Below are 23,575 nucleotides of genomic sequence, written 5' to 3'. Positions count from 1 at the left end.
CAAATCAGTCTTTGTACAAACTGTTACATAGGTTAATGCAGATGTGATATTTGAAGCAAATGAAAAGGTGAGTGGGAGAGGGAGGGATATTGACAGTTTTAAATTGCTAAATATTTCAAAATAAGCAAGAGTTTGACTTGGCAGAAGTCATGGTGCATTTTTCGAAGTATGTGAAGTTTGCTAAGCAATGTACATAACCTTATGTATCAAACTGCTGAGTATTTTTATATAGCTAAACCAGCTTATTCCATTTTCAAGTCTATGATCTTGAAATGCCTGGGAAATATTAAGTAGAGGTTGGGGTGAATTGAGTTTTACCATCATCATCATCATATCTTCTTGGGGTCAACAAACCATGAACCAGAAAGGATTTGCCAGGGTTCCTTGGAGAACTGCAATGGCAACTGTCATGCACAGTAAGAAAGCTGTAGTACTTCTAATTACTGTTGTCACAACGTATCTGCGTGCAGAGTGCTAAAAATGTGCCACGTACATATGCTCAGGCTAGCTGGGGATTTTGACAAAGCCGTGTGTGGACACAGCTTGATGTCAGTCGAAGACTTGGTGCACTGGCTCAAACTCCTGTGAAAGTGCCAACTCCGGCTTCGCTTATGCAGAACTAAAGGTTCACATTTTGCTAACTCTTTGTTTTTGCAGTGTGTCATCATCACAGCCATACTGGAGTTCTTACAACCGGCCAGTGAAACAGGGTTCTCATCTGGAATGAGGGATGCATGCCCCCCCCCCCCCCCCCCCCCCCCATGTTAGAGGCTCAGGGCTTGGGTTATGGAGATTCTTGCAGTGGTTGAGATTTGCAGCCTCAAGGGAACGTGGCTGTCTTACTGTGGATGTAACTTCAGATTGTCACAGGCCCCTTGGTCATCCTGCGTAACCTCTAGAAAAATATTCATCTATTCTAACCTTGAGTTTACACACACAGGGAAACAGTTTAGTATCAAAACCTAAATCTGCATCAGAAACGCATAGTTCAAGCCGTGCTTGTATTTTGGGTCAAAGAGTCAGTGCAATGCACAGTACAGTATCACGTTGTTCTAAATGCAATTTTAAAAAATATTCCCAAACCAGAATATTTTTATAAATCTTCCTGTGCTGTCTTGGTTTGTTAGCTCAGAACACAGACTAAATATTGGTAAGCTTGGTAGAAATTGTCTCGTTCATGCAGATGGGAATCTTACTGCCAATTACTGAGTCTTGCAAATGAGAAAGCTTGCAAGTGTTACACCATTCTCTTTGTTCATTTGACAAGTGTAGTTTAATTTTAATTGAATTTTGTATTACGTTAGTAAACTCTGTTTCTACTGTTCTGTGCCATAATTCTGAAAGTTCTAAGCCTAATAATAGAAGATCTATAGAACCTGGCTATTAAATGTTTTTCGTGACTGAAGCAGAAAAAAATGTTTTAATTCTGTCAGACTAGTGTGTATCACTGAAAGCAAAATAATAGGGACTATTTAACTGCATTAAATCATGATTTGCATGCCATTAATACTGACTTTGAATGCTTTTAAAAATGTATCTTGGGGTATATTCACTTAAATAGTCTGCACAATTTTGTTTACTAGGTTTGAGTGGCTTAATCAATCATTCCTCAGACAGGTGTTCTATGACTAAAAACATCTCAACCGTAGAAAAGCTCCCAAAGGATAGTGATTTTTTCCCATTAAATGCATTTCAGGATGCATGCAGAAAACCTCACGTTGCGATAATGCTAATGGCTTCCTCATCTTTCAAAAGGAATTTGTACAGTTTTAGTTAGATAGTTAACTTTTATTTTAACAAAAAAAAAATAATTGAGTAAGGTCCTAAAAAAAATTTGCAAAACATCTTTGCTGAGTTCTACATTTTGTTTTCTTAGAGTACTCTCTTCATTGGCCCAGTAATTTTTTTATTCCTGGTTTTCTTTGGAACAATGTGTAGTATTTGCTTTTTTGAAAAGAACCTTTTTTCTCTGGGCACTTGACATTGTTCAGTCCCACTGGAAAGCTCCTACACCCACCCACCCCCCAAAAAAAACCCAAAACCAAAACCAGCAAAGCAAAACAGAAAAACCCACCCAACACCCACCTCAGCCCAGCTGGAGGTGCATCTATAGTGTTATATATTATTATAGATTATATAGAGCATAGTATATATTCGCCACTATAATTATACAGTGAGGAAGCATTTGTGCTTCTGAGCTAAGAGAATTATGAACTGCCAAATTAAAGGAAAACCTGAGTAGCTGATGGTTTTCCTCAGCTTTTACATACTCTTATTTTTCTTTTCACAGTAGCTATCGGTACACTGTGGTTTATTTTGGATCTCAGTCTTCCATCAAAAATATTTTTTCCTTTGTAAAATAATAGGAAAAATCAACCCTTAAGTAGAAAATTGCTAACTTAAGTCATCTTATCTTTTCAGTTTCCAGCAGCCTGGTTGACTATGTTTGATGCAGTACTTATTCTGATCCTAATACCCTTAAAAGATAAATTGGTGGACCCCATTTTAAAGAGGAATGGCTTGCTCCCATCCTCACTGAAGAGGATTGCAGTTGGAATGTTCTTTGTAATGTGTTCTGCATTTGCTGCAGGTAAGAAAACAACTTTGAGATCTACTTCCATAGTTATTTATTCAGCTACTTGCAATAGCATTTAAAAAACCCACCTTTGTGAATCTTTAATTTGAGATTATTGAGAAGTCTTTTCCATGGGATAGTTACAATGCAACTGCATGACTGTATTTCCCACAATGAAAGATACTTGATCCAAAAACTTACTGTTTTGAATGTTTGAAATAAAATTGGACCATTTTGCCTGCCTGCAATAGACTTTGAGTATACCTTTTAAAACCAATTGTCAATTAAGGTTTTCATATACAGTGTTACTTTCTAGTATGCTTGGTAGAGGAGAACTATTTGTCTTCTGACTGTATTTTCTCAACAAATGCCTTAGCTTCATGATCAGTGTTTAGGTTGTCTGAACAAAGTGTCCAGTGTTTGGGTATAAGGCTGTTATTCCTCTTAAAATAATCTTTATGGTATTGTTGAGGTCCATGTTGTTTGATTTATTAACAATTTATCTTGAAGCTGAAAATTTATTTACCTTGAAAAACAAATTAGTTCAGAAATAAGTATGTTCCTTCATATAATTTGACTTCCAAGTATTAAAGCAGGGAAAGAATTTTAGGTAAAATTTCACTTTATCTGAAACAATGAAGTTAGGTTACAGCTGAACAAGAATTTCCTCACACTTTGGTTTTTTTCTCCCCATCTTAATGTTCCCTAATGTTTGGGAATTACCGTAGTGTAAAATAGCTTAGCTGTAGCATGAAAGGAAAAAGATGACAACTCTGTTCAAACCATAAATCAGCTGCTTTTGAGATGATTTAAAGTTGTTAAGCACTGCTGATGTGGAACTGAACATCTCTGAGCAATGCTTCATAGAACCTATAGCCTTCACCTAGTATCACTGTAATGAACATATTGATAAAGCATTATAGCATTAAATAAATTAATTTCAGCACTTGTAATCTCCTATATTTTAGAGAGGGACACTTTATATGGCTATTAAGATTTCTTTCAATGAGAGAGATAATTACCTTATTAGGCCAAGGTCACTTTGTGTGTGGGCAAGTAAAGCTCTTAAAGCAAAGTCATTTAAACTTAAAATAGGAATTTTTCTCTTATTCCATGTTAACTTAGGACACTGCTACCAGCAAAAGAAGATGATGTAGAACAGTTAAATGTCAGGTCTTTAAATAGAACCTGCTGGCTCACATATAAGTGAGTTCAAACCCAGCAATATCTGTCTTCATTAGTACTGGGGGAAAAAAGCTTATTGAGCTACGATAGCTGAGTTGGGGAATGGGTTCGCATAGCAGAACTCTTAAAAATTTCAACTACTTGTTTTCTATTCACCTACAAATGTAACACACAATTTTGTTGTTTGAGCCTCTCCTAACTCTTCCACAGTAGAAACTGAGAAGGTAAATTCTTCGGGTGGTTATCTGCAATCTGGTTGGAAAATTTAACCTTTGGACTAACTTAACATCCCTTCATCATAGCATGAATTTAAGAGCTTCAGTTGCAACAAATTTGGGCCATAGGAAACTCTGTTTATTTTAGCAGGGTGGAAAGCTTCTGTTGGTTTGTGTTTCATAAAATTTTAATTTTCTCATTAAATGTTAGTTATAGAAGCCATATTTTAATATTCTTAAAATACAACATTAATTCCCACCATTTCTGCCTAGAGGTAGACATTGATTAACATCTTAAAAGTATGAATCTGTTAATGTCTTAACTTGCAGTCTTGGAAGTATCTTAATAATTTTTTGTGTGCCATCTTTCCATTTTAACTTACTTATCTAACTGGCATTAGTTGTGGATGATACTTTAGGCTACCTATTAGATTTTTTTGGATTATTTTAAATACCTTACAAACTGCATGAGAATACAACTGATTAGATTTAATGAACATCTGCAGTGCTTCATGCATTTTATCATAAATTCTGAGCAGCAGTATATAAGGTTATTCAACTGGAAAATCTACTTCATTTATAGAGTTTAAACAATTGTAGCAAGCAGTTAAAATTCTTTCAACTACTAAAACTGTAAGATTAAACTTGAAGCTTGTCTATCAAAGTCTAAGAAAGAATTCATAGATTCTAGATTCTGAAGTACTTGGCCTTGAAGATAAATTTATGACAACGCTTGGTATGTTGTAGTTATGCTCCTGTGTGGTTAAACACCTCCTAAATCTACTTACGTTAAGAAGAATATCAGAGGCATTAAGGATCACTAGATGTTAATGTTAGTTAGCATTAGAGGTGCAATAATTTTGTGTTGAATGCATATGAATGAAATTATGTCTGAGTTCTTAGCTGATTGTACTGCTTTGTTTACATTCTAGTTAAGTTCCACTCTAAAAAGTTTGTCAGCTGTATTAAAACTAAAACACCAAGAAATCCAGGTTTATTTTAATGACATCAGCTTTTCACAGTTCAGAGGGCACTGAGGTGGCTGAAGAGCTAAAGAAAAGTACTTAAAAATAAGATGGGTAAGTGGTCACCTGAAAAGAAATGAAGGTAGAGAAAATGTGGTGGCTTGACTCTAGAAGGTACTAAGTTCAGAACAGTCTTTACCTCAAAAACAGATGTTACTAAGGAAAACATACTTTTTAAGAAACATTTTGGGGCCTCAAGGTAGTATTTAAGCAAACTTGAGTAATTCTGTTTTCCGTGTGTCATGAGATTAGGCTGTAGAGCTGTTGCAAGATTTTGTACTTGAAGAGATTCTGGACTGCTATGAATGAGTAAACACCCATTATATAAATGCAGCTTTCCATCCTTTTCAAAGTACTTTTCGAAGTCACTTGTTCGTGTGTGCTCCCTCTGGTTTTTGGAGTTCCAACTCCCTACAATAATGAAATGCAACGTTATCCTTAAGCATGTGATTTCTAGAACGTGTTCGGTTATGGCCTCACCTACAGAATGCATATAGGGACTACAGGGGGCTTTGGGTCACAGCTTGGGTCCCTCACCATGGTCAGGACTGGTAAGAAGCTGCATGTTGTGGTGTGGAGGTGTTCTGGCAAACACCACTTGTTTCCCTTGGAACACTCACTTAGGAGAGACATGGGGATCTGCTTGGCCCCCTCAAGGTTTGTATGTCATAGATCTCAGAAGAAACAGGAGAACAGATGTTACATTGGGCATTGAAAATGGCTTGTGCTTGTTTATATGAAAAGTGCTGTCAATAGGTTCTGTCAGCATCGTATTAAATGTCCATGTCATCCTTTGGCTGCCTCTAGGAAAGAAAAAGCTAGAAGTGAGGAAACAGATGTAATCACTTGTACGTAGTATGATATCCATGAAGCATCATGTCTGTCTTCTAAATCTCGTACAATTTTGTTTTTTATGTAAGAGGAGTGATATTTTGTGCCCCAAGATTAGGTGGGATCTTGGCTCAGTAAGCAGAAAGAGACCAAAACGGACAGGCACAAAATGGGAGGCCGTGTGTGTATAACATGTATTACAAGTAGCAGTGCCATTGACTTACTCTTGCTCCTCTGAACTGGTGATTAATAAATTCCCCTCATTTCCAAGAATATTGAGAATTCTTTTATAGAGGTCCTTTTTGGGTGAGGCGGGGAATTTTATTAACTATTAGCTATTCTGTGCATTTTATGTAACAGTGCGGCAAATCCTTTAATCTGGGCAACTTCAACAAAAACCCTACAGCATTATTTGATACTCACTTTCTACTCTAAACTGTTGTGTTGAGCAAGCTAAAAATGGTTATATTTTACATTATCATGTCTATTTTTCATTCTACATGAAGTTCTTTCTATGCAATGTATTGCTTGTAAATCAAGCTCTAATGAGCTTTTGGATCTCTTGGGATGATAAGTGTCATATAAATGTCATGATCATATTCACAGAGGATTTTCATAGTTCTACAGGACTAGTGTAGCCATTTCAATAAGGAAAATGGGTTCTCGTTTATTAATACTGTGGTGGCAGGTGCAGTGGTTTAACACTGCAAAGTAGTAGTTTGAGAAAATGAGATTCTTTAAAAAAACCCAACAACATAGTTTGTATGAGAAGGCTCTCAGCTAATCCATCTGGAAAAGGCTTAAGTACTTATAATTATTGCTACTGAATAAGAATATAATCACTAATTCTATGGCAGAACTGTATGTCTTGAAGTAACAGTAGCAAAAATAATCTGAAATGCTTTATGTTAGGAAATAAGGAGATATATATTCCTGTTTTATAGTTTGTAATTGCACTGCAGGACTGAATTGTAATGTAATTCTTAATATGTAATTTAATTCTTAATATGAAGAAACAATGTTTGCATCTTAGGTCAATCTTTTTTACCCCCCCTTAATGCAGGAATTCTGGAAAGCAACAGACTGAAAATTGTAAAGGTTAAAACAATTAATCAGACAATTGGAAATGTTACATACCATGCTGCAGATTTGCCGATATGGTGGCAGATTCCTCAATATGTGCTGATTGGATTCAGTGAAATATTTGCAAGTATAGCAGGTAAGAGTCTTTGTGTGTTTTAAATCTGCTTTCTCATCTGTCCTAAATGATGGATTCTTAAAAAAGAAATATTTACTTCTCAAATCATTATAAATAAGCTCTAATGTTTCCAAATATAATACTATACCATATAACTTAATATAAGTGGCAAAGCACACAATTGTCTTTCACATTTGAAAATTTTTTATATGAAAGTATGTTTTCAAGACTGAATTTCAAATAGAGCAACACTTAAAATATTTGCATGTCACCCAGTTAGAATTGGATATTTGCAAGCCCTAATGGAAAACAATATACACTTTCAATATTGTATTTTAAAGAATAGTTTTGATGCAGTATTTTTTCCTCTGAATCTTTCCCTGTGTTGCAAATAAAATCTCTGCTTTGTAATTTTTTTGGCGTAAAAACTGAGCTCACAATTTATAAAGTGAATTAGTAAGTGTCAACACTTTTCTGAGGGGAAAAAGGAAGAACCATCTTTAGAAAGATTTGTCACTAATTTAAATTCATATTACTTGAGTTTTTACATCTCCTGAAATAACAACATTTGTAACGCTCAATTTAAACTACTTTTTTTGTGAATATTAGTAATGAAGTAGCTATTTTTTATACAGTATCATCTGCTTTATTTACAGATCAATTTTTCTATAGTTGTTTTAATACTTCAGTGTGATAGTAGGGAAACCAAAACACTGTTCAAAATCTTGCCTTTCAACAAACGCAGATCTTAAATTTCTTAATGCTGTTCTGTGTGGTGTCGTGGACAGCTGTGTGATTATACTGATTTTTAAGCTGAAAGTGAAGTGGGAGGAGAGGGTGAATAGAACTACAAAATGTTATTTTCTGGTCTGTTTCATATACACACAGGGCTCATTAGCAGGAGGAAAGCACAGGCAACTTACCTGTTGTCACTGTGCTATGCCTAGCACAGGTGTACTGTGATTAAACAGTGGAAGGGTATTGTGAGTCTCTTAGCACAGTGCTTGCATGCCTAGTGCTTGGGAGCAACCAGTAAGAAACCCGTCATGATCGTAGAAGTAGCTATTCTGATCCTACTTAAATAGAATGCAGAGTTCCCTGATTGGAACTCCTCCAGTGGCTTGACTTAAAAATCATTTAGTATTTGCTTAATTATAGTTACTTATTAATGTGTCGAAGTACTGTTTCAGAATATTGAACTTTGAAGATCATCCATTTAAACTGGGATTACATATAGGTCTTTTTTCTTCGATTTCTTGTAACAGAATTTCCTGGTTTCGTTTCCGTGCAGGAGGTTACTTTCATTCCTCACTCTGGGCAAGCCCAGTGCATTCAAATAAGATTCTCTAACGTCCTGTTGGCGGTAGCCCAAGCTGTCTGGTGGCCCATTTGTTCCCCTCTTAGTGGAACAGAGAACTTCTCCATCAGGTTTCTGGTTACATGTCATCACAGTTGTTAGGAAATAAAACAAAGGTGGTTGGATTGCTTGGCAAGTAGAAGAAAAGGTGGTGTGTGGCTTTTTGTTTTGTTTTTCTATCTCCTCATTTGCTGTAAGCTTTTCTTCTAGCTGTCTGGCCTGGGATTTCATGTGACTGGAAGAATTAGATGTATCGATCACATATTAAACTACTTTAGTTATTCAGTATGTTAGAGGAATTCTTTTTAGATATGGCTTTGATTTGCGTGTATTTGTAGTTTTGTGGTTTGCATTCAAATGCCCCACTAATGTACTCTTTCCTTCCTGGTGGAGGGTAGGTTGATGTCTCACACCAGGTTGCTGGGAGTGTCCCATTTGCAATGGGAATGCAGCGTCCTCCAACAGTTAGTTCTGTGCATGCACAGGGCATGTACCTGGAAACCAGCACCTAGCCCAAACTCTTCTGACAGTAAATGCAACATTTGGAAATAAGGTCCTACTGTATTGCACCAGTTGAAAGCCTAGTTCTTCAGGTTTTGTAGTGCAGCAGTTGGTATTGGAGATGAACCCATTAAGTGGCGAATGGCTGAAGGTCTGAGGTCACTGATACCTGATAGGAGTCCCAAGACACTGAACACTTTAGATTCTTAAATGGAAAGTACGCTTTGGCAGTGCATTTGGTACATATCCTTTGCTAGAGGATGTATCTGCATAGTAACTGCTGTCCGATAGTACAATACATTTCATTATGTGTGAACAGTAGCCATCACAAATCCTAACATACAAAAATCTCAAGATGGAAGTCTTGTTAATTGAATTACTTACTAAAACTAAGGCTGTATTTAGCATTTTTATCAAAAGAGTAAAATGAGTTACATTTAGTTACAACTTTAGTGATTGTGACAATTAAATCTGGACTGAGATAAACAGATTACTTATCAGAAACGCAAGTCTTCATGCAAAAGTAAATTTCTTCCCTCTTACACATTCTTGTTTCTTTGTCAGGCACTGTTACTAGTTTATAGGTATTCCCAAGGGAAAAATAACAAACCTGTCTGCAGGTCGTGAAAGGTCAAGGACTTGATGCATCCTCTGTTGAACTCCAAACTGAGGGTTGTTTTTTTCAGCTCTTTAGTGGATGACTTTGTAAGAAGTCTTTAAGGCTTACACTATTCTTATGTGAATACTCTTCTGTTCTGCACTTGCAGGGTCTGTACCAACAGCTTTATAACTTCAAAACCTGTTGGTCAGTTTTTTTAGGAGAAATGCAAATGCTTCTTTCTTTGACCAGAAATTCTATGCAGATCTTAATTGCTTTGTGTGTTACACTTACATTTTATTTGTTTTACAAAGCTTTTTTCCCTGCCTTCTAATTGTTATCTAAACTGAATTCTTAGTAAGAAGGCCTTTCAAGATTTCATAGAGTATACTTTAACAATTTGATATTAAAAGTTGATAAAGGCATCTATTGTGCTATGAAATTCAGCTTTAAAATAAGCAGTGTTAATGGTTACAAAACAATAGTGATTTGGAAATGTTTATGATGAACAAAAGGGGACTAAATGTCCTAAGAGCAGAGACATATGCTTGCTTTTTTGTTTACTGTAAAACTAAGCATACTCTTATTAAGCCACTTTAGTTACACTTGAGGTACCTTTAAAAAGATGACACACATTGCGTTAATCTTTTGTATTATTCTGTCAATCCTCTTAAAGCGCCCTTATTTAACTGGGAATCGTAATCTCACGCGACACCACCAACTAGAGAATTTCATTTCAGAACAGCTTGTTTGAGGTAGCGTGAAATCGTTATCAATGGCTGCCAGCAGGCAAAAATATCTCTGAAGGCAAAGAAAAGATTTTATATTCTTTATGCCAGATTAAATATTCGGGCTGTTGGAAACATTATTCAAGTTTAGAAACATGCCTTTTTTTTTTGCAAAAAGTGCAGTGTTCCACCCATTTTGGGTTTTGTATGAGCCTTAAGATCTGTTTCCAGCAGTAACACTCGCATCCAGTATATCTGTAAAATAAACAAGAGAAGCAATGGGCCAGATCCTTTCATGTAACATGCTTGAGCTTAACTTGTACAGAATGTACAAAAGCCTGGTAATGGCTGGTACTCTGGAGCCTTGCGGCAGCTATGGTAACTTAACAAGAGGTTACAAAACAAGCTACTGTATCCTGAGAATAGTCTACTGCTGCTTTTTTTTTTTTCTTTTCTTTTTTTAAGTGAGATTGGCCAGATAAATACTCCTTCAAAAATCCAAATTGTTTTATTAGTGGCAAAACCTAGGAAACAAATTTGAGTTCTAAATTCTCAAATATAATTTTGCCCCCCCTTCCCCATTTGCAGATCTCTCTCCATGTCTGCAGCGATTCTCTTCTAAGGGTTGGTGTTTACAGGAACCCACACCGCTGAGTTGCACAGAGAATGTTTCAGTTCCTGTCTGGAAGTACAGACAGGTTGCTGTTGGCCCGTTCTGATGTTTTGCAAAGGAAAAAAAGCCTCACAACAGGCACATCGACCTGTCTGGCTTGAAGTATTAAGCCTTTTCGTGAAAAGAAATGCCAGTATGTTTCTATTAGACTCTGTTTGGAGCAGCAGAAGTCAAACACCGGTAATGGTGTAAATAAAGCATACCTTTATTACGCAAGTCATAAGATTTGTGCCATTTCCAAGTCTCTTACTGCTCTCTTTACTGAGAAGAATGTTAGATGAGGTAGCATTAATTTTCAGTGTGAAGCAGACTGTTTTGAAACAAGCATTTCACCTGTCAGAGAAAAAGCGCTGCACAGAATGTATTTGACTGTCTCTTGTGAATAATCCCATTTGATTTTTGACAGGAGTATTATTCTAAAAGGGAGAGTTAATCATAGGCATTAGTCTTTGCCAGGCAGAGCCTAACCCAGTGTGTTCTGTTGGTACTCAAATTCAGTAACACAGATTTTCAAATTTTTGTCACTGGTATGTTTTTCTTTGTTTTACTGGTTGAAATTTGAGTAAGTATAGTTTTAGAGTTGAAGTCCCATTTCTACAAGTCTTAAGAAGAGTGTGTTAGCAAGCAATTCTCAAAGCTCACAGAATTAGAGATCAAAATTCTATTAAAACTAATTACTGCCTTTCCAGTTACAATTAATTTCTCTTGTCTGCACATTCAGAGATACAGACACTGAGTCTGGGAGAGATAAATGTTTGTGGTCAGTGCAGGAGGGACATTCAGTTCCAGGGGACTTTGTTCTCAGCAGGGAATGCCGTGTGCTTTGTGAGCGCTGCACAACAGCCAGGCAATACAGGAACAAGTGCCAGGGGGGACATAGAACTTGCCAGGTTGAAGTTAGTTTAATAAATTTATTTGAGGATAATTTTAGACAGAAAAATTAATATGCTGCCTCAGAAGATTTCTTGATTTTACCCATGTAATATTAATAAAATCAAACTGCGCATCTCATATGTTGTCCGTTTAATGGGTTGGTATATTGATGACTTTTAACAGGGTTCATAAAGTAAATAGAGTGAACTGGGAACTGATAGGGATTCACTACCTCAAGTCCCTGTCTCCTGAAATCCAAGGCTAGTATTAATATACCAGAAATAGTATACACCTGTAACTTGTATAGCACTAAACTAGAATGAACAACTATTATTTCTTAGATCTTCCAATAGCATTTTTTTATCTTTTAATACAGGTTTGGAATTTGCATATTCAGCTGCTCCCAAATCTATGCAGAGTGCTATTATGGGGCTGTTCTTTTTCTTTTCGGGGATTGGATCATTCGTTGGCTCTGGATTGTTGGCACTGGTGTCTATTAAAGAAATTGGCTGGATGAGTAATCACACAGATTTTGGTAAGTTATTTTCAGTGTATTCATAGTCTGTGAAGTAGAAGGCTTTGTCAGAAGCAGTTAAGCATCAAGCATGTGGAACTGTTGAGTCTTAGCACAGTTATTATTTTAAAAATATAAATTTGTCTACTGTTTTGTTAAAGACAGTTTCATTGTGCATGTAAGGATGAAGTAACGTGACTGTGCAAAATGATACATTGCCCTCATGAAAGAATGGAAAATAGGCATGTAGTATTTTGCCTCTGTAAGGCCTGTCAATTACTTGCTCAGCTGCTAACTGCATTTCATCACTAGATAATACTTAGAAATTTTTTTGTTTTAATACAAAATATTTAAATTATGTGTGGAAGAAGAATATATTTCATGTAAAGTACTGAAATTACTTTCTGCAGTTGTGGGGAGTAAAATGTACCCATCTCTCTTAGTCACTATTCAGCTTCCTAGTTTCAAGAGACTTCACCAAAATTACCATGAGTTAATTTTGCATTTCTGTCTGCTAGCTATTTATACTCTTTTTAAAAAGTCCAACATATTGTCTGCTTTTTATTGCCAGTTGAAGTTAAAAATAATTATTGGCACCAGTAGGTGGCACCTTGGGAATTTCAGAAGATCATACCATCATCAATGGGCTAATGAGTTCCAACAGAAGGAGCATGAAAAGTTAAAATGTATGCCAGACCTACTGTGTATATGTGGCTTAAAAGTACAGCCTAAGCTTACTTTAAATTTGGTATGAAAGAATTTGCCATTTAAACTTGATTTGCATGCTAACTAAAAAGCAGTGTTGTCTGCAACAGCACATTTAAATCAAAGATGACAACTTGTGGCATTAAGTTGTTCTTTAAAAAAACTGCAAAAGGTGACAAGTAGCCTTGTGAGCTCACCAAGTGAAAATTTAATCACGTTGAGACTTTTTTTCCCCAGTCAATTTCAGAATTAGAAGAGCATCTTTTTCTGCAATTCTGTAATTTTCCAATTAATATATGTGATATTTGATGGTACTTTTTTTAGGCTCTTGCCTTTGGATATTTGATGGTGCTTTTTTTAGGCTCTTGCCTTTGTTTTCTGAAGCAGCTGCAGCCTAGGCGAAGACAGTGCCTCATATTCCCTCTGTAAAATCCAGAGTTGGCTAGAACTGGAAGATGTTACCTTTCATGACTCACTGGTCATCTCTTTTGAATAAGCTGGTCAGCTCAGTGGATTGTCCTTCGGACAGCTGTCAGAACTGGGATTTCTACCTTTCTTAGTTCAAAGACACAATACAGAATTGAGCCTTCTCAGCAGCTGTATGTCAGGCTGAAGGCTGCAGCACTCCGTGGGTGGTCTTGATCTGTAGTATCCATAGTAGCTACTGTTTTAAATATTTATATCAGTAACTGTTTCTAACTCGGATTTTCATTTAGTATAATGTTATGGAAAGTTAGCAAATTCACATCTAAAATTGACTAAGGTCTTCCAGGGCAGGACTTGTAAAGAGGAGTCTTTATGAATGAATGACTGCTGAATTTTTCCGTAGATGCTGTATAACTATAAGCACGTGCACCAAGCTTCTGGTATTTGTGCTAACTCCTGGTGTCATTTGAGGAAACTGACTGTCCCCAATATCTACCGAGAAAGTTCACTCTGCTGGCAGTTCAGTGTTGGTTGCTGCCATTGAAATGATTGTTACTTCTCTACAAAAACTGAGATTTCATGGGTTTAATATCCCATCTCATAAAGGATAATCACTACTCTTTAAACACGTCTGCTCTTGAAATGGAGATTCACATGTATATTGTATTTTAAATGTCAAGGAAAGACTCTGTTTAATTTTATTGCAAGTTCATTTAATTGGATCTTAAGTTTCAGTAATTAAAGTAATTTAATCTGAACATTTATAGCCTTTTGGGATCAATGTATACTTCACTGTTTTTACTGTCTTCTAAACCTTTTTGATAATCATAATGGTCCAATTGGCTGTGGCTCATGTGACATGTTGGAAATGAGCCACAATATATTGTTCTTGGAAGTACAGCAATAGTTAGCGCACATTTTTTAATACAGGAATAATGTTTTAGCAATGAGTTTTCTTAATTTAACATTATTTAATGTGGTAGAAATCACTAAGTTATAACAACTTCGAGGGGATGTTAAAGGTGAATTGAACCAAAAAGAAACCACGTATGTTTTCATGAATTCTAAACTTTGTTCCAAAGGAAGTCTGAGAGAGAAAGTCTCAGTAATTCCTTTATTTATATCTACAGAGTTGCCAAATTTTTCCTTTAATAGCATTCATTTTTAAATTATTTTAATATTGTCTTTGACTTAGTAGAGAAGGGAGGTACAGGCTTCCAGATACAGAAAGACCATGTAGCGTTCAGCAGGGCTAAAAAGGCTGCAGGAGGGGACTCTTCAGTATATGTAGTACAAAAAAAGAAAAAAACACAGAAGAAATCACATTTACCAGTTTCAATTAAGCTGTAAAACAAGAGACTTTCTTTTTTTCCGTTGACTAAAGCCTTATCACTACATTGTATGCTCCAGGCTCCTTAAAAATGTATCTAGTGAAAATGGTAAAGGCTTTAAGTTATTTGCCTCTATGAGTGTAGCTTTGCTTCCACCCTGACTTCTGCATTTCACTGGGAGCTGTTTCTGAACAGTTTACTATCCAGGGCTTTATTTGCAGAAATTTCTTTTTCAAGTCCATTTTGTGGCCACAGCACAGGGACGATTTCTTCTTTTGCTTTTGAAAAGAGTTGTCTCCTTCAAAAACTGATAAGTGATCTCTATTCCTTACATTGTGAAGAAAGTAAATTATATATGGAAATACATATTGAGGTTTTTAGCTGTTTTATCTTGAGTCAGCAGAGCATTGTAATTTTGCAGCATAAGAAAACAGACTTAAAAAAAAAGAGGCAGAGGGGAAATAAAGAAAGATTATCAGCCAGTTAGCCTTTCAAAATTCGTTTGGCTCTCATGAAGCATGCCCAGTGCTATTATGTATATAGACTTTGTTTGCACAAAGGTCTTACAGTGGTAGAAGGAACTTCCAGCAATTTATTTTGAGTAAGAAATCATATAGTAACAGCGTATCAGCTCCTTTATGGACCTGACTTGTTTTAAGGCATTGAAGCACAAAAGAAAGCAATCCTTGTGCTGTGTGCATCTTCCTCAGAAGTTACATCTTCTGCTCTGGATAATTAAAAATGAAACTATGCTGTTGGATGGAAATGGGATTTGGTTAAGTTTTGCCCATATTTTGCATAAAAGTCTTCACTGCTTAAGCTTGAAAGGATTGACATTTTTTCTTGTATAATCTTTATTAACTTTTTTTTCTTCCCCCCAATTCTTTCTAGGTAATATTAATGGCTGCCAATTAAACTATTATTTTTTTTTGCTGGCTGCTATCCAAGGAGCAACCCTCTTGCTTTTCCTTATTGTTTCTGTGAAATATGATCATCAAAAAGCGAAGATCAATGAAGTGGCTGCCAACGGAAGGATCTGATAACTGTTACAGAGCAGACTTTGTTACGGCAGCACACAATAAAGTGGCAGTGCGCCCCGAGTCTGCGAGATCTTATGTTTTCTCCAGTGAGACTCTTCCTAGACTTGCATGTTACGAGAGTTCTCTCCCCTGCCCCTTCTCGTGTAACATAGGTAAGTGCCTTATGTTGGCGGGGCTCGTTTCTTGCACTACGTCCTAGAGGAGGACAAACACAAATCTCGGAAGCGTATGAAATCTTAGGCATTCAAGTTGCTCTTTGTGAACCTTGAGGTGTTTACTTAACTCTTGAACGTTGGGACGCTTGCGCTTGGAAAATTAATATAACGAGTCACATGTGACATGGATCGTTCCAGACTGAAGAACTCTGCTTGGTGAAGAACAGCAGATCTAGAGAAACACTCAACAGTCTCAAGCTTACATTGAGGACACAGGAAAGAAAACATTTGAGGGAAACTTCAAGTAGTGGTTACAAGAAAAAAATCTGGAATCCTGAGAGTCATTTTGGGGGGGAGAAACAGGGACAGCTTAAATTGCAGATTATCTCAGATTAAAAAGAAATGTAGTTTTATATTTGACCTTTCACTGATAGTGTCTCAAGGATTTAAGTCCAAACTTGCAGTCAAGAGTATCCAATACTGAAGACTGAGTTATATGTCACAGTAGCTTTTCATGTCGCTGCTGTAAATTTTGGTGCAGAATGAACGCTGGGTGGGACTGAAAAGTTTTTACTTCAGAAATGTTTTTGGTTTTGAATCTGCATTAGATGTATTAGGACAATATGGAAACATACATCTTTTGACAAACCACTGTTCAGCCTAACGATGTTACTTCCCTAAAGAATATTCTAAATATTTGCAGAAAAAAACCTGAGATTGAATTCTCAGAAGATGAATGCGCAATAACAATTTAGAAGCCTTTCAGCCAATTCCTTCAGTCTTGTGTCTTACTTCTAGCTAACATGCTACAGGGTTTGTATCTTTCAGCAACACATTCCTATAGCAGAGCAAATAGTTTTATGTTCAGCCTCTTGGATTTTCATGTTTCTAACAATTGTACTTAAGATTGTGTGCAGGCTGGTGTGGAAGACGCAAGGAATTATGCAGAAAGAAAATAAAAACTCAACTTTTTATTAATGTGTTGAATTTTTATAATTTCCTTTGTCTGCATTTATGTTGTTAAAATGTCCTCCTTTTGTACATGGACATCTTTTTAATGAGTTTACAAAATAAAATGAATTTCCATGCTGTGACTTTTGACTCTTTGTTTCTAGGTGAATAAAATGATACTAAAAATATTTTGTTCTTTAGCCTTTATTTCCTAAATATACAGTGGAATGCTATTAGATTTCTAAATGTATGCTGGCATCCTATTAGTTTTGTCAGATAATATTGCAGTATACAAGCTGTTCTGTCTTTGCCCAGATAAATCAGTGTAGATGCTTCAGCTATGGCATTACTTAGTATGATTTAAAATTGGAATAACTAAAGAAAAGCATAAGCAACATCTCATATGAGGAAAAGCTAGTTTCCTTTTCTAACTTTAAAAGCTCCGTATGCTATGCTTCTGGAATATCCCATTTATAAACAGCTAAAAAAGACTAATATTAAGATGGTATAAGCTGCACAAGGAACAGATGGGATATATGGGGACCAAATAATTTCTTTCTTGAATGTATGCTGTTTCATCATGCATTTCTGATATCGGGATGAATCTGTACTAGTTGCATGTTTATTTCATTAATTTCCAAAGCATAAATAATCACAAGAGAGAGCTGGGTTGTGTCCACTAAGCAGCATGCTACTAGATTTATGAAGATTTTGCTTTTAGAAGTGTTCCTTCTTCTGAAGGGCTGGTACTGTTCTCAGAACCTCCAAGAGGAGTGTTGCTTCTGGTGTTAGATGTCATCAGCTTTGGTGTCTTGTGTACTTTTCTGGTAAGTGAACTTAATTAATTGCACTATTTTTTTTCCCCAAGATCTAAAATTGTTCAACAACATTCATAGATCTCCTATCTGCTGTTGGTCTGCCGATTATAGTTAAAACTGAGTTTAATGAAGAATGGAGAGTAATCTGCAGATTACCAAAGAAGCTAGGTGTCTAACAGGAACTGTGACATCTGTGTGGGCAAGCTTTAGTGAAGCTATTATTTAAGGGAAAAGATAATAAATACTAGGTTAGCCTGCTTAATATTTAGACAGATGTCTTTTACCCTGTTACAAGGTACAGTAAATGTCTGCATGTTTCTGTACGGCTGTGGTGGTTCTAACACTCTAGAGATGAGACTGAACATGCAATCAGTTGTATAATTTAATTTTTATTTGGAATGACTTGGCTGAGCTCCAGGCAGAAGTAATTATGGCCATTTATGAAGATTAATCTGACACTCCTCATCAAAGGGATAAGGACTTTTTGTGACTCAAAGGCTTAGCTGATTCTTCCTCCCTGCCTTACCTTTTAGTGTTGCCACTCCAGTCACAGAAAGATGACTAATCAATTAACTTTGTGACTGAGCACTGCACCTCATTAATGAAATACCTTGAAGTGTACAGTTTTAATGTAGTTACATTCACTTCTTAGATTGTTCCAGTACAACAGGAGTCACCTCAGTGGACATTTCTAAGCCTCTGATTTTCCAGGTGTCTTAAATTCAAAGCACAACATTGAAAAGTAAGTACTTGTTCAACATGACAGCAGGTATCTGATTAAAGGTCATTACTTAGACTTATGAAGAATTATTAAAAGAATGAGGGTGTACCTTATAATGCCTATGCAAGCTATAATCTCATCATGTATGAAAAATGGGTGCCTGGGACGCTGTGTTTCTTTTGAGCTTGAGGTGGGTGCACTACTCATGTAACTGGATCTTTCAAGGGTACAGTAGGACCTGTTTTCTCATGCCTCTGTGTCTATGGTCTGTACTGAATATCAGAAAAGGGGAGTCTTTTTCATTTCTTCTGCTGATGTAAACCTCCAGAGTGAGTTTAATTACAGTAGCTGAGGCATCCACCAATATTTCCCTTAAAAGCCTGTAGTCAACGCTGCTTTTTGTTTTGTTTGGGTGGTTTTGTTTTTTTAAGAAAAGTTGCTCAGGGCTGACACTTGTCAGACAAAGTGTCAGCTTAACAATAAACCTGTATTAAAAGATGCATGGAGTTCTTACTATTTTTTTTGCGTTTGAAATTGCTTTTTGAAAAATGTTATCGTAGTGATTTTGTTTATATGCAGGTGAAGCTACGTTCCTGCAGCCAGGCCCTCTGGGGAAGCAGATTGCAATGCTTTCCATCTGAACAGTCAGTAGCTTGAGATGCAAATTCATTTCTGAGGAAGCAGAGAATTTGTAGACCAACACTCAGCGCTGCTGGTAGAATGATGCACGTACCTGAGAGCGTCGTACCTGCTGGCCACAGAGCAAGGGTGTAACTGCAGCGAAAGGCAAGAAAAGAGAACTAAGGTCAGAAGCTATTAAATGGTAAGTATGCAAATAGGCACTTTGCTCCAGGTAGCACTAAGTTCAGCAATGAACAGCACTTTCAGTCAAGATTGTGACAGTTAATATAATCGGGCCGTTGGGTGTTTTTTCCTGTCATGTACACAATATGGTTTAATAGTCCTTTCCATCTTGGAATCAATTTTTCCATCACAGTATTCACAGCATAGATTTTGTTCTGTAAGTCACTGGAAAGAATAGTTGTCAAAGCCTAGTTACTCAGTAATTGGATCCAGTTACAGTGGTTTTCAAATGAGCCTTACTATGTGACTAGTAATCTCTAACCTACAGTCTGTTGGACTTAAAAGATCATAAAGAAGGATGAGAAACATTACACTTTTACAAGCACGCAATTGGGAATTAATTACAATCCATCCCACTGACTACAGTCTGCCAGTGGCTGTAGTAATGCTTGAAAAGGAGATAGACTAACCTAGTGTATTGAGGAACGATCAGAACAGAAGGAACTAGCAAGTTTAAGTGGCTCCTTTATATCCTGAAGGATGCTTGCTCTTCTTTCCATTCTTTGATTAATTCTATACTCCCTTATCTGTATCTTTTATTATCTTTCTTAAACACGCTTCCTTTATCAGAACATTCTCCTACAGTAAGTTCAAAATACGATTGTAACGTTAATGGATGCCCTTTAGTGGAAGGAGTATCTGTGCTCAGCTGAGCTGTGACTGCGTTTTCTGTAGACAGTCCTGAGCTAGCTAGGAATCGGAGGACCTGCAGCACAACTCGGTGTGGATGATCCTTGGCTGGCTCCGCTGCTTCACAGCAGATGACAGTACATACTGTCAGCATCCAACCAGCAGTCTGAGACCTGTTCTACAAAAACTGCAGTGTAGACATGGGGACTGCGGTGTAGACATACTCCAACACTGTATTCCTCTGCTGCATTGCTACCATACAGTATTTTACTGATAAGACTTCTCATCCCCCTTACTAGGGAGTATTAGTCAGTAATGAGATTGAGTGATATAACAGAGTCCATAAATCACTTTTGACAGGGAACAGAACTCTTTAATGAACAAAGGAATACAAGGTAAATATTGCTTAGTCTTTTGAAGATGGAACTTCAAACGGATGACATGCCTTCTGCAAGCTGTGAGCCATACTTGACTGTCTCTGCGTGTGCAATGCTGTGCAGCGCTCTCTGCCCATCTAACCCATCACCTTTCCGAGAGTAGTTTTCTCTTGGCTCTGAACTGTGAGGACACCCCCAGGTCTTGAATTGTTCTGCCTGCTGTAGTGATGGAAGATCCCTTAATACCATGTATCAACACAAAATGACTATAGCGTATTTAAGTAGTAGTAACTATTAACTTGATCATCGTGACAAATGGCTTTACTGTCAGGCAAGATGCTATGAACCACTAGGCTGCAAACTAAACATCTGTGAAGAGCAGCGTTCTGCTTAGGGTCAGGGTAAAGGGGCCTGAGGGACGAGATGCTGAAGACTGGTGTATAGCTCCCAAGTTTGAGGCAGATTGCTGTGTAGATGCTGCAATAATTAAAATGTGGGGAAGGGTTTCCATTCATTAATTTCACATTAATTTCAGAACTTTGACAAAGTGATCCAGAGTTAAAGCACAAGTTCTTAAAGTTATCTGGCAAATTAATGTCTTGCAGGGGAAAATCTGGATTAAGTTCCTAGGGTGAAATAATTAAGATGGCATGTTGGCAGACTTTGAAGTGAGTTTTCACCCTGCTCGTAGCTAGGCAGATGATAGTGCAATTGCAATAGTTCTAGAGCCAAGAACAAGAGTGAGATCCTAGTGATACTTGTGAAGTGCAACTTTACATTTAAATTCTTGTTCTTTCCTTTGAAAGATGTCCCAAGCTTTTGATAAGCTCTGTCCCTTCCATTCCCAACACGCTGCCACCTCTGGGAGAAGGGTCACAGAAAATGGAGAGCGGTCAGTCAAAGGATGGTATAGAGAGAGACAGAGATGCACAGCTCTGTGTGGCATTGCAAGAGACGTGGTACTTCACTTCCGAGCTTTGCCCGGATGTTTGGGGAAGGTGCTTTTTTTTCTGTCACATTAGAAAATTGTCTGAAGGCTACAGATGACTGCAGGGCACTGCCTTGGCTATATTATTTGGAGGTTTAAAAAGTAAAGCTGTACTAATAAATTCACTGTTAGAAATCTTTTTATCTTTATTTCTAACAGTGAATTTATCTTTTAAAAAAAATATTCTAATGTAACATTGTCAAGTGAAGTACTGCTTGACAGCTTGATGGCTCAGTATGATTTCCCAATAACAATTATACTCCAGCATTGAGCTCTTGGCTTGATAAATGTGTGTGCCCTCATTGACTTCAGCAAATTCCAGTATTGCTCTTGTGTTAAACATCAGGAATTTTTCTGCTTGTTTCTTAAGACATTACTGATTGATAACCTCCATGCCATCTGAATATCTGTCCACTCATCACAAATTAAAAGAAATGTGGGTTTTGGTAGGTGTCCCAAAATTTCCTAGGTTTTTAATGCAGAATTTAGTGTTGTCTTAGATGTCACTGATGGAAGGAATTCAGTTAACTGTTACTGTACAAAAATCAGTGGTCGTGGCGATTTCTGTCGTTCTGCTGCCTCTCTGCTAGCTGGCACAGAAAACCTTAGAAGCACTGCAGTGTCACGGCAGACGGTTGATGTCTAGAGATGATGGTCTGGGTTTGAGACTAGAGTTCCTGTGGTAAGAGAACGAATGTGCCCTTCCCCTCCTCTTCCAAGTAATTAAAGAAATGGCCAAGTGATCCTCTGTGGGGGCTCTGCTTGTGGGTTTAGGTGGAGTGAGACGTGAGGGATGGGACCATGTCATCTGGGCTCGCTGCAGACAAATGCTTCTAACTTGTATGGCATCTTGTGCAAGTGTCTTGAAGCATAAAAGCCTGAAGATGTTTCAAAAGGTTGAATTTCTGAAGGTCTGAAACCCTGCAGACTAGCTGGTTGTGTATTTTGTCTGTTCTGCATGGAAAAGAAGTTTCTAAATGCTGCAGCTTGCAGTTTAAGAGTTGATACATTTAATCTTGATTCTTCCATAAATGAATTCAAACCAACCCAAATGGTTCTATTTAAAAACCTGAAGGACTAAAGGGAGGTAGATGATTAGTCTCAAAGAGCCGCCATTTCACCTCAAAGGCATAACTCAGAAACACGAACCAGCTGTTCCTCTGACTGTAAACACAGCACAAGGACTAGAAGAGGTATATTACTTATAATGGCAGAAAAAAAGTTGAATAAAAGCAGCAGAAGTAATCTCTGCTGTACCCAAGCTTTTCCAATCTCACTTATAATTAAATGGTGAGTAACTTTAAAATTAATTAGTTATTATTGCATTTTGTAAGTTCTTTGCTGTTTGGCGGTACATGAAAATCCTGTGGTTACTTCCACAGGGCTGCGCTGCAGAAGATGCACAAATCACTGGCCATGCTTTGGTTTACTTTATCATTGATGCTAACAGATAATACAGGTAATGTTTGGGCTTTTTTTTTTTTCCTACAGTTACAATGAGGTGCAACTCTGTAGTGGCCAAGTTACATGATTAGTCATACCTGCCTTCTCTTACCGCTGTGGATTACACAACCCCTTGTATGGTAATTATTAGCATACAGTCTGCGCTACACAGATTATAAAAATAACTGTTCTTCAAATATAAAACCTTAGATTTGTAAGTTGTGATGGGAAACATGGGCCATCAGATTACACCTCTGCTCTGTCTCATCCTTCAAAGGTGAAACTATTAATGAAAAAAAAGACATAAGAGGTTGTTTGGATATGATGGTGCGGAAGTTCTCTGCAATGGTTCAGTGGTGGATTTGAGCATGGTGCTCAAATCTTAACACCTGTGCTTGAAGAATTACTCCAAATCAGACTAGAAGAAAGAAGTACAGGGAGTAATCATAGAGTAACGGACTAAATAGGGGCTTGTGTTGGGGATTGTCTACAATGGCAGATATCTAGGAGCATATCTAGAAGATTAGCCTGTCAATAGCTGCTCTAACTGCTCGTATTGATACTTATTCTGTACTAATTTTAAACTGCATTAATTTAAATGAGAAAAGCATACCTAGTACGAAGGAGAGCTTAGAGACATGTTTGAGTCACCTCTGCCAACCCAGTGGTCATCAGCTGAGCCCCTGCTAATTGCGTGTCATTTTAATCTCCCAGTTGTGATGGAGACGTAGCTGAACACAAACTGTGCCCTTGCACTGTGAGTACTTTTTCTGCTGCATCAGATTGCCCGGGGGCAGGCTGAGCACCCTCCTGCCACTGCTGGCAAGAGCTCTGCTGACATATAATAACTTGT

At 37.2% G+C, this 23,575-nt stretch overlaps 1 protein-coding gene across 1 annotated transcript in view; it reads left to right on the top strand.

Moving 5' to 3' along the window:
* SLC15A4 (solute carrier family 15 member 4) overlaps nucleotides 1-17,024 on the top strand; it is a 30,661-nt gene extending 13,637 nt beyond the window's left edge. The window contains exons 5-8 of the mRNA XM_080405751.1: nucleotides 2,422-2,590; nucleotides 6,895-7,050; nucleotides 12,136-12,294; nucleotides 15,627-17,024. Coding sequence (XP_080261877.1) covers nucleotides 2,422-2,590; nucleotides 6,895-7,050; nucleotides 12,136-12,294; nucleotides 15,627-15,775 — 633 coding nt within the window. The 3' untranslated portion in view covers nucleotides 15,776-17,024. The remainder of the gene's footprint in view (nucleotides 1-2,421; nucleotides 2,591-6,894; nucleotides 7,051-12,135; nucleotides 12,295-15,626) is intronic.
* The last annotated feature ends 6,551 nt before the right edge of the window (nucleotides 17,025-23,575 follow it).

Source organism: Falco punctatus (genome assembly GCF_963210335.1).
Source record: "Falco punctatus genome assembly, chromosome: 1".
NCBI lineage: Eukaryota > Metazoa > Chordata > Aves > Falconiformes > Falconidae > Falco > Falco punctatus.
Note: the sequence above shows the minus strand (reverse complement) of the source record. Positions and strands in the feature narration are given on the sequence as shown.